The sequence below is a fragment of the Oncorhynchus nerka genome, linkage group LG12, assembly GCF_034236695.1.
Source record: "Oncorhynchus nerka isolate Pitt River linkage group LG12, Oner_Uvic_2.0, whole genome shotgun sequence".
NCBI classification, from domain to species: domain Eukaryota; kingdom Metazoa; phylum Chordata; class Actinopteri; order Salmoniformes; family Salmonidae; genus Oncorhynchus; species Oncorhynchus nerka.
The window spans coordinates 37,035,356-37,051,521 of record NC_088407.1 but is presented as its reverse complement, the minus strand read 5'-3'; the positions used below and the strand labels follow the sequence as shown (position 1 = coordinate 37,051,521).

Below are 16,166 nucleotides of genomic sequence, written 5' to 3'. Positions count from 1 at the left end.
AATTAAATAATGTAGTATGACGATAGTTTAAAAAAACAGTGCTTTAGCAGACATTTGACTATATTGGAACACAATCATCACTGAATGCATAGCATCCAATATTTGCTGTCTATACTACAATAAAACATCAGTGCCTTATCTTTTCAAATGTCTGCCCAGTTTAGCTGTTGTTCATGAATTAATTAGACAGTGAAACATTTCGTCAAGACCACAATCTGTTGGCTGGAGCAATAACAGACTGATATGCATGCAATCCTACATGCACTGATATACACTACATGGCCAAAGGTATGTGGACACCGCTTCAAATGAGTGGATTTGGCTATTTCAGCCACACCCGTTACTGAGAGTTGTATAACATTAAGCATGCAGCCATGTAATATCCATAGAAAACCATTGTCAGTAGAATGACCCTTCTGAAGAGCTCAGTGACTTTCAATGTGGCACCGTCATAGGAAACCGCCTTTCCAACAAGTTTGTAAAATTTCGGCCCTGCTCGAGCTTCCACAGTCAACTGTAAACGCTGTTATTGTGAAGTGGAAATGTCTAGGAGCAACAATGGCTCAGCCGCGAAGTTGTAGGCCACACAAGCTCTCAGAATGGGACCGCTGAGTGCATAGCGTGTAAAAAACATCTATCCACGGTTGCAACACTCACTACCGAGTTCCAAACTGCCTCTGTAAGCAATGACAGCACAGTTTGTCGGGAAGTTCATGAAATGGCTTTCCATGGCCAAGCAGTCGCACACAAGCTTAAGATTACCATGCGCAATGCCAAGCATCGGTTGGAATTGTGTAAAGCTTGTGGTTATTGGATTCTGGAGCAGTGAAAACACGTTCTCTGGAGTGATGAATCATGCTTCACCATCTGGCAGTCTGACGCACGAATCTGGGTTTGGCGGATGCCAGGAGAACACTACCAGCCCGAATGCATAGTGCCAACTGTAAAGTTTAGTGGAAGAGAAATAATGGTCTGGGGCTGTTTTTCATGGTTCAGGCTCCTTAGTTCCAGTGAAGGGAAATCTTAATGTTACAGTATTCAATGACATTCTAGACAATTCTGTGCTTCCGACTTTGTGGCAACAGTTTGGGGAAGGCCCTTTCCTGTTTCAGGATGACAATGCCCCTGTGCACAGTGCAAGGTCCATACAGAAATTATTTGTCGGGCCTCCCGGGTGGCGCAGTGGTCCAAGGCACTGCATCGCAGTGCTAGCTGTGCCACCAGAGATTCTGGGTTCGAGCCCAGGCTCTGTCGCAGCCAGCCGCGCCCGGGAGGTCCATGGGGCGACGCACAATTGGCCCAGCGTCGTCCAGGTTAGGGAGGGTTTGGCCGGCAGGGATATCCTTGTCTCATCACGCACTAGAGACTCCTGTGGCGGGCCGGGCGCAGTGCACACTACCAGGTCGCCAGGTGTACGGTGTCTCCTCCGACACATTGGTGTGGCTGGCTTCTGTGTTGGATGTGCGTTGTGTCAAGAAGCAGCGCTACAACTCCCGAGTCCGTATGGGAGTTGTAGCGATGAGACAAGACTGTAACTACTACCAATTGGATACCATGAAATTGGGGAGAGAAAAAGATCTGTGTGGAAGAACTTGACTAGCATGTACATAGCCCTGACCTCAACACCACTGAACACCTTTGGAATGAATTGGAACGTCGACTGCGAGCCAGACCTAATCGCCCAACATCAGTGCCCGACCACACTAATGCTCTTGTGGCTGAATGGAAGCATGTTCCCGTAGCAGTGCTCCAACGGCTAGTGGAAAGCCTTCCCAGAAGAGTGGAGGCTGTCAAAGCAGCAAAGGGGGACCAACTCCATATTAATGCCCATGATTTTGGAATGAGACGTTCGACGAGCAGGTGTCCACATACCTTCTGCCATGTATTGTACAATACAGTATCCTACAGAGACTAGTTTTATCAATAAGTCCTCAAATTGGGCCAAGATGTCAAATGTGACCACATCGACTTTAATGACAGAAACATATTGCTGTGTCTCAGTGTTTGTGCTACACAGTTAATTGCCTTCCCAGAAGAGTGGAGGCTGTCAAAGCAGCAAAGGGGGACCAACTCCATATTAATGCCCATGATTTTGGAATGAGACGTTCGACGAGCAGGTGTCCACATACCTTCTGCCATGTATTGTACAATACAGTATCCTACAGAGACTAGTTTTATCAATAAGTCCTCAAATTGGGCCAAGATGTCAAATGTGACCACATCGACTTTAATGACAGAAACATATTGCTGTGTCTCAGTGTTTGTGCTACACAGTTAATTGCCTTAACAAAAAACAATGCAATTAAAGTAATTTAGCTGTGTTTTTGTGTGTGTGTGTGTGTGTCTGTCTCTATGCATCTGTGTGTCTGTGTCTGCCTCTATGCATCTGTGTGCATGTGTCTGTGCATGTTTTCAGACATTTTCAATTACACAAGTGCAAAATGCTTATTTTCCATACTGCACTTCAAAATTTAACTCAACTCACTTACAAATTCACAACCCAATGAACCAACCCATTTACATCCCCAAAATCACCCTAAAACCTGCTCCTACTTAAACGTGACACTGTCTCCTAGGAAGTGATGTCATAGTGATGTCATTTGGTCTCCCAGGAAGTTACCTCTTCCTTAGCGACAGTGAGCTGTAGCTCCGCGCTATGTTTCTTGATGTTGTAGTATTGGACCTCCACCTCATGGGTGAGTTGTAGCCACATCTGTAGGGCCTCTGGGACCGACCACTCCGTCTGCATCTCCTTCTCTGCTCGCTTCAGGGCCATACGCACCTGGGGACGGGAGGGGGGGGGCGGACATTTAGGTCGTCGCACACACATGGAATAATATGAAATCTTGGCATAAAAGTGTATTGTACTGTACATAAGTAGTCTCTCTAGACAGATGGGGTTGCCTCCCACAGCGTAGCAATGTTCCAGCTTACACGTTTGTTCAGAAACAATGTTAGTTTGGCATAGAGGCACTACATCACTGCCTGATCTGCTTGTTGCCCGCGCAGCTAGCAAGATGGAGATCACAGATGTTATTTTTTTAATGAGTGCATTTTGCAAGTGGCTCGTTTGCATCAACTGCCTTTGTTAAAAACTCTGTTTCGAATCATGACGTTCTGGCATGTCTGCCTCGTGATTTTGTTGGTACAGCTATATGTTTGAAGACGACGCTCCCCGGGGAAAGTATTTTTTTGTATTTTTCCCAAAGTTACCAAGAGGTTCCGTCATTAATCCCAGGCCCTAGTCACTGCTGTTGCCTAGTGTCTGGGTTTCTGAGACTCGCACAAAAGGAGATGTTATTATGCGATGCGCAGGGGAACAGTGACAAATGCTTCACTGTGGAATATTATGTTATACACAGAGGAATAGTATTCTATGTGGTATGCATTTGACCTGAATACTATACTGCATTCATCTTACTGTGAATGGAGACTGCATTGTACTGTATGCTACACAAGGGGGCAGTATTTCACGTGACACAGGAAGATGGGATTTGATGCTAAACAACTGGACAGTATTCTTTGTAGGGTTGCAATGGGAGGGAATGTTACCGGTAACGAAATGTACCAGTAAACGACCAGATTTTTTTTTTACTTTCAAGGATTTTTGGTCATTTTCATAACATGTAAAATATCAAATAATAAAATAAGATGTTATACATTTGAAAAATAGAACATTAGCCTAAATATAACCCATCAACTTGGTGAATACAGTTGGCGGTTAATATGAGGGTTTCAGCATGGGATATACTTTATATTCGTACACGCATTTATTTAATTTACTATGTCAATATGTCTTTGTTGTAAATGTTTTGTGGCCAAACTGGTGGCAGTTGTGAAGAAGTCAATAGTTGGAGGCGTTGCAGAGTTAATTGCAAATTATGTCATTGTTGATTCAAGTCTTTTTTCATTAATTTTTCTATTTGCTCTTAAACCATATGGTCTATCCACTAGAAACTCATGGAAAATATGGACTCCGATGTAATGATAAAGAAAAAAAACATTTTATATGATGAAAATAAAATCAACTTAAAATAATTAAGTATAAGTATAAATTACCAAAGTTACATGTTACTTACCATAATTGCTGACAATTCCAGTAACTTTGGTGAATTACTGGTAGTTTTGCTACCTTAATTATGTGCAACACACTCTCCACGGTTCCTACCTGCACCAGCTCCTCCTCAGCATATTTGAGGCGGCTGAGCTCACACTCGGCCCCCTGGCGGAGCTCGCGGAGGCGGTAAGACTCCTTCTTGGCCCCGCTGATCTCATCCCTCATCTTCTGCTCCAGGTTCTGCTTCTCCACCGCCACCGTGCGGTTCTCCTCCTGGGCCTTTTCGAGGCTGGAGGGCGGTGAGAGTGAGTGAGTGAGTGATAGAGAGAGACAGGGTTAGAACCTTTTAGAAAATGTGATCACTTTAAGCTAAATTCATTTAACTTAATAATTCTTCAGACTGCATGCCATACACCAAACATACAACGTCAGAGCCATTCGAGCCAATAGACAACTAAACCTGTTTATGCCATTTGTAAATCAACCATAAACCACCTTTAACCACCTTTAACAAAACATTCATAAACAGCATCAGGCTACATACCGTCCCTGAAGGTCCATGAGGCTCTGCTCAGCACTCTGCAGGCTCTCCAAGTCCTTCATCATCTGACTCATGTGCACCTTGGAAGACTTGTTCTGGATGTAGGCGAACCAACAGCCCCCCATCCCGATCACTATAGATACCATCAACACAAAGTCCTTCATCCAGTTGTGTTGTGGACCTGAGAGGGAGGGTGAAGAGTACGTGAGTGAGGAAACAACCAGGGCAAGTTACGTCATACTTCCAGGGTCATGTCCCGGGTCTTCTGAATTAACTTCAAGATTATCATCAAATTCGTGTAAATTTAAAGATATTTGTAAAAATATATATATATTTTTTTTACTAATGATGTGTATATAATATATATCCATGATTCTTGCAGAATGTAACTGAGGTTAGTTCAACTGTCATACCCCATCAGAACCAAAAACATAAGCTTGTTTCACTCCAATGTTAGTAAACAATGTAAATGCAAACAAACACTGTATAGTCTCAAAACATGGACGAAACTGTATGTTTTACATCATAGATGGTCAGTCCTTGCATCCATAGCTCTGTCTATGAATTTTAGGTTACATTTCTCCAGACCCATCCCTCAGTTTATTTGTTATTTTTTACCCATCCACCACCACCCTTCTTCTGAGGACACAAATAGTTAGTTTTGCAGCTTTTGTGATATACACACACCTACTCATTCAAGGGGTTTTATTTATTTAGACTATTTTCTACATTGTAGAATAACAGAGAAGGCATCAAAACTATGAAATAACACATATGGAAACATGTAGTAACCAAAAAAGTGTTATTTGTGATTCTTGACAGTAGCCACCCTTTGCCTTGATGACAGCTTTGCACATTCTTGGCATTCTATCAACCAGCTTCACGAGGAAGTCACCTGGATGCTTTTCCAACAGTCCTGAAGGCGTTCCCACATATGCTGAGCACTTTTTGGCTGCTTTTTCTTCACTCCGCACGGTCCAACTCATCCCAAACCATCTCAATTGGGTTGAGGTCAGGTGATTGTGGAGGCCAGGTCATCTGATGTAGCACTCCATCACTCTCCTTCTTGGTCAAATAGCCCTTACACAGCCTGGAGGTGCGATTTGGGTCATTGTCCTGTTGAAAAACAAATGATAGTCCCACTAAGCGCAAACCAGATGGGATGGCGTATTCATGCAGAATGCTGTGGTTGCCATGCTGGTTAAGTGTGCCTTGAATTCTAAATGAATCACTGACAGTGTCACCAGCAAAGCACCCCCACACCATCACACCTCCTCCTCCATGCTTCACTGTGGGAACCACACATGCGGAGATCATCCGTTCACCTACTCTGCGTCTCACAAAAACACAGTGGTTGGAACCAAAAATCTCAAATTTGGACTCATCAGACCAAAGGACAGATTTCCACCAGTCTAATGTCCATTGCTTGTATTTCTCAGCCCAAGCAAGTCTCTTCTTCTTATTGGTGTCCTTTAGTTGGGGTTTCTTTGTAGCAATTCAACAATGAAGGCCTGATTCACGCAGTCTCCTCTGAACAGTTGACGTTGAGATGTTACTTGAACTCTGTGAGGCATTTATTTGGGCTGCAATTTGTGAGGCTGGTAACTTATACTCTACAGCAGAGACAACTCTGGGTCTTTCTTTCCTGTGGCGGTCCTCATGAGAGTCAGTTTCATCATAGAGCTTGATGGTTTTTGCGACTGCACTTGAAGAAACTTTCAAAGTTCCCGATTGACTGACATTCATGTCTTAAAATAATGAACTGCCATTTCTCTTTGCTTGATATAATATGTTCTTGGTCTTTCACCAAATAGTGCTATCTTCTGTGTACCACCCCTACCTTGTCACAACTGATTGTCTTAAACGCATTAAGGAGGAAACCTTCTGACCTTCCACAAATAAACAAGGCACACCTGTTAATTGAAAAGCTTTCCAAATGACTACCTCATTAAGCTGGTTGAGAGAATGCCAAGAGTGTGCAAAGCTAGCATAATGGAAAAGGGTGGCTACTGTCAAGAATCACAAATAACGTACATTTAGATTTTTTGGTTACTTTTTTTGGTTACTACATGTTTCCATATGTGTTATTTCATAGTTTTGATGTCTTCACTGTTATTCTACAATGTAGAAAATTGTAAAGTATATCGAACTCAGCAAAAAAAGAAAACGTCCTCTCACTGTCAACTGCGTTTATTTTCAGCAAACTTAACATGTGTAAATATTTGCATTAACATAACAAGATTCAACAACTAAGACATGAACTGAACAAGTTCCACAGACATGTGACTAACAGACATGGAATGTGTCCATGAACAAAGGGGGAGGGGGGTCAAAATAAAAAGTAACTGTCAGTATCTGGTGTGGGCACTCGCTGCATTAAGTACTGCAGTGCATCGCCTCCTCGTGGACTGCACCAGATTTGCCAGTTCTTGCTGTGAGATGTTACCCCACTTTTCCACCAAGACACCTGCAAGTTCCCGGACATTTCTGGGGGGGAATAGCCCTAGCCCTCATCCTCCGATCCAACAGGTCCCAGACGTGCTCAATGGGATTGAGATCCGGGCTCTCCGCTGGCCATAGCAGAACACTGACATTCCTGTCTTGCAGGAAATCACGCACCGAATGAGCAGTATGGCTGGTGGCATTGTCATGCTGGAGGGTCAAGGATGAGCTTGCAGGAAGGATACCACATGAGGGAGGAGGATGTCTTCCCTGTAACACACAGCATTGAGATTGCCTGCAATGACAACAAACTCAGTCCGATGATGCTGTGACACACCGCCCCCTCCACCTCCAAATTGATCCCGCTCCAGAGTACGGGCCTCGGTGTAAAGCTCATTCCTTCGAGTGTAAACGCAAATCACCCGTGGTGAGACAAAACTGTGACTCGTCAGAGAAGAGCACTTTTTGCCAGTCCTCTCTGGTCCAGCGACGGTGGGTTTGAGCCCATAGGTGACGTTGTTGCCGGTGATGTCTGGTGAGGACCTGCCTTTACAACAGGCCTACAAGCCCTGTCCAGCCTCTCTCAGCCTATTGCGGACAGGTTTTTGTTGTTTTTTTTCTTCTCACCTTTATTTAACCAGGTAAGCTAGTTTGAGAACAAGTTCTCATTTACAACTGTGACTTAGCCAAGATAATGAAAAGCAGTGCGACAGAAACAACAACACAGAGTTACACATGGAATAAACAAGCGTACAGTCAATAATACAATAGAAAAAAAATAAAGTCTATATACAGTGTGTGCAAATGGCATGAGGAAGTAAGGCAATAAATAGGCCATAGTAGCAAAGTAATTTCAATTTAGCAGAGTAACATTGGAGTGATAGATGAGCAGATTATGTTGAGCAGATGATGATGTGCAAGTTGAAATACTGGTGTGCAAAAGAGCAGCAAAGTAAATAAAAACAATATGGGGATGAGGTAGGTAGATTCTTCAGCGATTTTTGCAATTTGTTCCAGTCACTGGCAGCAGAGAACTGGGTGGAAAGGCGGCCAAAGGCGGTATTGGCTATGAGGATGACCAGCGAGATATACCTACTGGAGCGCGTGCTACGGGCGGGTGTTGTTATCGTGACCAGTGAGCTGCGATAAGGCGGAGCTTTACCTAGCATAGACTTATCGATGACCTGGAGCCAGTGGGTCTGGCGACAAATATGTAGTGAGTAGCCGACTAGAGCATACAGGTCGCAGTGGTGGGCGGTAGTCTGTGCACTGATGGAGGGATTGTGAGTTCCTGATGTAACTCGGGCAGTTGTTGTTGCCATTCTGTAACTGTCCCGCAGGAGTGATGTTCGGATGTACCGATTCCGTGCAAGTTTTGTTACACATGGTCTGCCACAGCGAGGACAATCAGCTGTCCATCCTGTCTCCCTGTAGCGCTGTCTTAGGCGTCTCACAGTACAGACATTGCAATTTATTGCCTTGGCCACATCTGCAGTCCTCATGCCTGCTTGCAGCATGCATAAGGCACATTCACACAGATGAGCAGGGACCCTGGGCATCTTTCTTTTTGGTGTTTTTCAGAGTCAGTAGAAAGGCCACTTTAGTGTCCTAAATTTTCAAGTGTGACCTCAATTGCTTACCGTCTATAAGCTGTTACTGTCTTAACGACCGTTCCACAGGTGCATGTTCATTAATTGTTTATGGTTCATTTGAACAAGCTTGGGAAACAGTGTTAAAACCCTTTACAGTGTAGATCTGTGAAGTTATTTGGATTTTTATGAATTGTCTTTGAAAGACAGGGTCCAGAAAAAAGGGCAATTAGGGATATTTGCAGGTTAGGGTTAGGGTTAGGGTTAGGGATATTTCGTAAAAATCCAAATAACTTCACACAACATCCCCCAGCATGACCGGTTTGGCGGTGGGTCAGTCATGGTGTGGGGTGTAATTTCTTTGGGGGGCCGCACAGCCATCCATGTGCTCGCCAGAGGTAGCCTGACTGCCATTAGGTACCGAGATGAGATCCTCAGACCCCTTGTGAGACCATATGCTGGTGCGGTTGGCCCTGGGTTCCTCCTAATGCAAAACCATGCTAGACTTCATGTGGCTGGAGTGTCTCAGCAGTTCCTGCAAGAGGAAGGCATTGATGCTATGGACTGGCCCGCCCGTTCCACAGACCTGAATCCAATTGAGCACATCTGGGACATCATGTCTCGCTCCATCCACCAACGCCACGTTGCACCACAGACTGTCCAGGAGATGGTGGATGCTTTAGTCCAGGTCTGGGAGGAGATCCCTCAGGAGACCATCCGCCACCTCACCAGGAGCATGCCCAGGCATTGTAGGGAGGTCATACAGGCACGTGGAGGCCACACACACTACTGAGCCTCATTTTGACTTGTTTTAAGGACATTACATCAAAGTTGGATCAGCCTGTAGTGTGGTTTTCCACTTTCATTTTGAGTGTGACTCCAAATCCAGACCTCCATGGGTTGATAAATTTGATTTCCATTGATCATTTTTATGTGATTTTGTTGTCAGCACATTCAACTATGTAAAGAAAAAAGTATTTAATAAGAATATTTCATTCATTCAGATCTCGGATGTGTTATTTTAGTGTTCCCTTTATTTTTTTGAGCAGTGTACATCTGGCTAAAAATCTACTGTAGCTCTGCTGGAGTCACTTTTATTGACAACTTCTGGAAACAGAAGATACTCCACAGGAATGACGGAGTCCATCCAAATCATCATGGCCCCTGGACTCTTGTCCACGCATTTCAAGGCTGCGTTGAAACAATGACTGGTAAATGATCCAAGACCAGCTCAGTTAATCCATACCATTGTGACAATGTGTCGTCATAATGCTGCATCAGATGTGCATGATCTTAGGGGCAGTGGCAAATACAATGCAAGTGTCACGCCCTGGTCTTAGTATTTTGTGTTTTCTTTATTATTTTGGTCAGGCCAGGGTGTGACATGGGTTTATTATGTGGTGTGTTTTGTCTTGGGGTTTTTGTAGGTATTGGGATTGTGATATAGTAGGGTTATCTAGAATAGTCTATGGCTGTCTAGAGTGGTTCTCAATCAGAGGCAGGTGTTTATCGTTGTCTCTGATTGGGAACCATATTTAGGCATATTCTTTGATTATTTCGTGGGTGATTGTTCCTGTCTCTGTGTTTGTTTGCACCAGATAGGCTCAGTCACTTGGTTTTTTCTTTTCAATTGTTTTGGAAGAGAAGAGAACGAGCGCCATTCTCCTTGCGGAGATGGTGCTAAATACATCAACACGGTCGGTCCCTGGGATTGGGCTGGCCAACACGATTCGGTTTGCTTGGAAGGAAAAGGAGTTTGAGCCTTTAGGACGGGAATCCTTTGGAAGGATAATATTGATGGGGATTCTAAAGCTGACGGTGAAGGACGTGTTTTGTTTCCAAGGCAACTCGTTGGAGGGAGCATACGACGTTGCACTATATACAGAGGAAAAACACGATGATATCCTGAGAAGGGCAAGAGCAGTGGGAGGTGAGAGGCCGATGTGCCACTACGAAATAACAAGCCTGGCGAAGAATAACTTTAGGGTTGTAACTGTAAACATTTACAACCCTTACGTTAAGGACGAAGAGGTGAGGGCTTTTCTGGGGAGATACATGAATAACGTCTCCTCAGCAAGGCACCTCAAAGACTCCCTTGGGTTTTGGAATGGGAGGAGAGGCTTCCAGGCCCTCCTCAGAGAGGACCCAAAGGGACATGGTGGCTACCTCCATCCTCCTGCTATGTTCTCCCTAGGGGCTGACAGGGGACGTTGTATTATGCACGTCAGCCCCCATTTTGCAGACGCTGTATGGCCTATGGTCACATATTCGCCTCATGCAGTGCAAGAAAATGCAGATTTTGTGCATCTGAGGATCACGAGGCGAGGGATTGTGACAAGCCTAAGACGTGCCATGGGTGTGGCTCGTCAGCACACCTGTGGAGGGGGTGCCCGGCCCGTCAGAGGTCATATGCGTCTGCGGCTGGGGGGGAGCAGGAGCGGGGGATGGGGGAAGAAGAGGAGGGGAAGGAAGCACGCCTTATGACCAGAGTTCAGGTCCAGAGGGGAAGGCCACAAGGAAGGAGGAGGAGCCAGAAGCGGCGGATGGAAGAGAGAAGGAAACGGAAGGCACGGGAGTAGGAGAACCAGAAAAAGCGGCGGAAGAAGGCAACCGAGTGGAGGAGCATGAGAGAGAAGAAAGCGAGGGAGGAGTGGTGGAGAAGGAGACGGTGGAAGAGAAAGTGGACTGGGGGAAAGTGCCATGGTGGAAGAGATGAGGGGTATGGTGGAGGAGCTGGCGGGGGTGGAGGGTGGTATCTCTTCACTGCCGCCATCACCAAAGAAGAGTATGAAGAGGAGGGGCGATTGGCCGACAGTGAGGGGGAAGTGATGGCCAAGAGAGTGATGGGGCGGGAGAAACCTCTGGGTTGCTGCTGGTTTCCCCAGGCCCTCAACTTCTGTTGGGTGGGGACACACATAACAAGACTCAGGACTGGGTACAAGAGGAGGTGGGGAGTTTTTTGTTTGGGGACTCAGCCTCCCCAATTTTTTTCCAAACCAGCTGCAACACAGGGGAGGGGGAGGATTGTGGGGGTAGACCCAGGGTGCAGGGCACCCCGGAGCCAAACACTATTCCTGCATCCTGGGAGGGTGTGATGGAGGAAGAGGGGGGAATGTCGGGATTACGGATGGTGTTCTCACCGGTAGATATGGAGCAGGGGAGCATCGGGTGAGACTCCTGTTTTATGTTTTTTTCTGTCTGGGATTAGAATTTGAGTGTATTACATGTATTTATTTTTCATGGAGTCTAATTTTACTTTTGTTAGTTTAAATGTAAGGGGTTTAAGGGATTTTGTTAAGAGGAGGGCGGTTTTTAGTTATTTGGAGGGTGTGGGGTTTGATTTTTGTTTTTTACAGGAGGTTCACCTGAGGGATGGAGGGGATGTTATTAGGTTTAAGAGGGAGTGGGACAAGGGGGAGTCGGTTTGGGGTGTTGGGGGTGCACTCATCGGGGTAGGGATTTTGTGTGGGCACAGGGAGGTAAAAGTGGAGGATTCTTTCGTGGTAATGCAGGGGAGGGTTATAGGGGTGGATGTCACGATAAGGGATTGTAAATTTAGATTAGTGGTGGTGTATGGGCCACAGGTGGTGGCAGACAGAAGGGAGATGGTGGACTGTCTGACGCCCTGTGTGTCACAAATAGGAAATTAGTGATAGGGGGATTTTAATACAGATTTAGGAAGAGGGGGGATAGCAGTGCGGGCGCCATTGCCAGGCTAATGGCTTGCCATGGTCTGGTAGATGGTGGTCTGCACACTACTCCGAAAATGGACGGTCCTACATGGCGTAACTCCAGGGGGTTGAGCGGAGGCTCGACTATATTTTTGTACCCAGGTCTTTGGGTAAGTTGTCTGGGCGGCTGTTGCCTGTTTTCTTTCGGATCACGACGGGGTGCTCCTGCAGGTGGGGTCGCCAGTCTGCCTCTTTGGTAGAGGGTACTGGAAGCTAGATCGGGATGTGCTGGAGGAGCAGGCTTTTGTTGACGGGTTTTATGGTTTCTTTTGGAGGCTTGAGGGCCTCCGGTCCATGTGCGAGGGGGTGTTAGAGTGGTGGGAATTAGTTAAGGTGAGGATTAGGGCTTTTATAATAGGGTATTGCAAGAGGAAAAAAAGGGAGGAGAGGAGGGAGGTGGATCGTATCCAGAGGTTAATTGAACTCGAATACGAGGCAGGCAACCTCGGCGGGTCGTTGACTGGGAGAGATCCGCAACCCTAAAGGCGCAGCTCAGGGAGTTGCAGGAGCGGAAGGCTCGAGCTTTCCTTGAGCGAGCGCATAGTGGCTTTCTAGAACATAATGAGACTTGTTCTGCTATGTTCTTTAAGTTGGTTAGGCAAGACAGAGTAGGAAGGTAATGCATGGTGTTAGGGAAGAAAATGGTAGTATAGTTAGAGAACCAGAGGATATGGTCAGGGTGACAACTGATCATTTCCAAGGTTTATTTAAGGAAAGGGAAATAGATGTAGAGCAGGGAAATGTGTTTTTAGAACACTTGTCCAGGCGGTTGCCGGAGGACATTAGAGAAGTGATGGAGGCCCAGATCTCACTAGAAGAGGTTGAGAGCGCTCTTAGGAGGATGGGAAAAGGGAAGGTGCCTGGGATAGATGGGCTGCCGGCTGAGTTTTATCTCAAGTTTTGGGGTATACTTGGACCAGTGGTCCTCGAAGTCTTGAAGGCCATCCTTGAGACGGGGTCCCGGGGGATCAATGGCTGTTGGTGTGCTGTCACTTTTATATAAGAAGGGGGAATTAACAGACCTTGGCAACTGGCGGCCGTTGACCATGCTGTGTGTAGATTACAAGCTACTTGCAAAGGTTTTAGCAGACCGGTTGCGCACAGCCCTTCCCTACGTCGTTCATGAGGATCAGACGTGCGGGGTAGAGGGCCGCTCTATTAGATGGAACCTACAGTTAATCAGGGACTCCATCGCTTGGGTTGAAGATAGAGGTCTGCCTTTAATGGTAGCAGCGCTAGATCAGGCGAAAGCCTTCGATCGCGTGAATAGATCCTTTTTATTCAGAGTGTTAGGTCGAGTAGGATTTGGGGAGAAGTTTATAGGATGGATTCGTACATTATATGTCGGAGCGGGGTGCCGAGTTAGTGTAAATAGTCACTTGGGTGATGTTTTTGACCTCTCGTCTGGGGTCAGGCAGGGGTGCCCACTCTCGGCTCTCCTCTTCGTTCTGTACATGGAGCCTCTGGGGGCTGCCATTAGGGCAGACACAGGGGTGGAAGGTTTGCTGATCCCTGGAAGTGGTGGGCTGCGTGTTAAGATGACGCAGTACGCCGACGACACTTCCTTGCTGTTGTGCAAGGACTCGTGCCTGACAAGGTCCCTTGCCATCTTTGGGGATTTCACCCGAGCGTCGGGAGCAGTTCTGAACCATGCAAAGTCTTCAGTCAAGTTTTTCGGAAGATGGCGCGGTAGAACGGATGTGTCTGGGGGGTTATCTCTCTGTGAGGGGGCCCTGAGGATTCTCGGGGTCCATTTTGAGACCTCCGGCTCAGCGACGCTAAACTGGAACATGCGTATCGCAGTGGTACAGAGGAAGCTAGCAATGTGGAAAGCTAGGTATTTGTCTTTTATGGGCAAAGTCCTGGTCCTAAAGGTGGATGTGTTGCCGTCTCTTTTGTATTTGGCATACATCTACCCATTGCCGGCTTGTCTGAGGAGGCCTCTAGTGAGGCTTGTGTTTCAGTTTATGTGGAGTGGCAGGTGCGAGTGGGTCGCCAGGGCACGCATGATCTGTCCCATCGGGGGAGGAAGGTAGGGGGTACCACATTTCCCCTCAAGCTGGACTCAATTTTTGTTTCCTTCTTGTTAACGGAGCTTGCTCAGCCAGTGATACACCCGTCCGGTTACCTCCTGCGGGTGTTTTTCTCGTATCAGGCGAGAAGCATAATGGTGTGGTCTAACACGGGTCCTCGGGCGGAACAGCTGCCGTGGCACTTTGGTCATGCGGCCAAGTGGCTGCGTGCGCACCCTGAGGTTGAAGTTGCCCGAGTAGGTTTAGATCACAGGCACCTGTACGAGGAGGTCAGAAAGGCAGGGAGTCCGGCGCCTGTAGTGGGCATCTCGGAAGTGGTCTGGGAGGGAGTGCAGGCGCGGGGTCTGGATAACAGGCTCAAGGACCTGAATTGGTTGATCCTTCATAAGTGTTTGCCGGTACGTTCCATCTTGTACCGGTATAATTTGGTGCAATCCCCCACCTGTCTAAGATCCTCTTGTGGCAGGGAGGAGACTGTGCGCCATGTCTTTTGGGACTGTGCCTTTGCCGGAGTAGTATGGGCTAGGGCACGGGTGTTGTTAGGTTTGGTAAAGGGGGATTTTGTATTGACGTGGGCCAGGTTAGAGAGGGGTGTAGGGAGAGCGAGAGGGACGGATAGGGACAGGTTTCTGCTCTGGCTTCTCATGAGTCTCTTTAAACGGGGGCTGTGGGAAGCCAGGCAGAACATGGTGAAGACAGGGAGAGATTGGGGGGTGGAAGGGATAGTGAGGAGGGTGGAAGGAGATTTGAGGGGGAGGATGAAGAGGGAGGAGAGGAAGTGGGGGCAGCATGCTGCTCGAGAGAGGTGGAAGGCGGGTTTAGGGCTGGGTGTCATTTAGATTTATAAGAGGATAGATTAGGGACGGGGAGATAGGGAGAGGTATTTTGTAGGGTAACGGGGAGGGAAGATGCTCCCCTGAGGTTTTGTTTGTGGTTTATGTTTTAGTTTAATTAGTTTATTTAAAATACCATTATTTGTGTATGTATGTAAATTATGAGTTGTAAAGAATGAATGGTATTGAAGATAATAAATTATTTTTATAAAAAAAAATATATAAAAAAAAGATAGGCTGTTTAGGTTTTCATGTTACGTTTATTGTTTTCGTATTGTTCGTGGTTCATCTTCATTAAAGATGTATCGAATTAACCACGCTGCATTTTGGTCCTCCTCTCTTTCACCCGAAGAAAACCGTAACAGAATCACCCACCACAACAGGACCAAGCGGCGTGGTGACAGGCAGCGGCAGGAGGAGCAGCGATCACAGGACTTCTGGACTTGGGAGGAGATATTGGACGGAAAAGGACCCTGGGCACAGCCTGGAGAATATCGCCGCCCCAAAGAAGAGCTGGAGGCGGCGAAAGCGGAGAGGCGCTGGTATGAGGAGGCAGCACGGCGACGCGGATGGAAGCCCGAGAGTCAGCCCCAAAAATGTCTTGGGGGAGGCTCACAGGGAGTATGGCTACGCCAGGTAGGAGACCTGCGCAAACTTCCTGTGCTTACCGGGGGGCTAGAGAGGCCGGGCAGGCACCGTGTTATGCTGTGGAGCGCACGGTGTCTCCAGTGCGGGTGCATAGCCCGGTGCGGTACATACCAGCTCCTCGTATCGGCCGGGCTAGAGTGGGCATCGAGCCAGGTAAGGTTGGGCAGGCTCGGTGCTCAAGAGCTCCAGTGCGCCTGCACGGTCCGGTCTATCCAGTACCACCTCCACGCACCAGCCCTCCGGTGGCAGCTCCCCGCACCAGGATTCCTTTGCGTGTCCTTGGCCCAGTACC

At 47.0% G+C, this 16,166-nt stretch overlaps 1 protein-coding gene across 2 annotated transcripts in view; it reads right to left on the bottom strand.

Annotated features, from left to right (window-relative positions):
• The window catches only part of stim2b (stromal interaction molecule 2b), a 92,124-nt gene that overhangs the window by 13,980 nt on the left and 61,978 nt on the right, over positions 1 to 16,166 (bottom strand). For both annotated transcript variants that reach the window (XM_029676255.2, XM_065025560.1), the window contains 3 exons: positions 4,602 to 4,779; positions 4,169 to 4,346; positions 2,621 to 2,782 (listed from right to left, as the gene is read on the bottom strand). In XM_029676255.2, the coding sequence (XP_029532115.1) occupies positions 2,621 to 2,782; positions 4,169 to 4,346; positions 4,602 to 4,779 (518 nt within the window). The remainder of the gene's footprint in view (positions 1 to 2,620; positions 2,783 to 4,168; positions 4,347 to 4,601; positions 4,780 to 16,166) is intronic.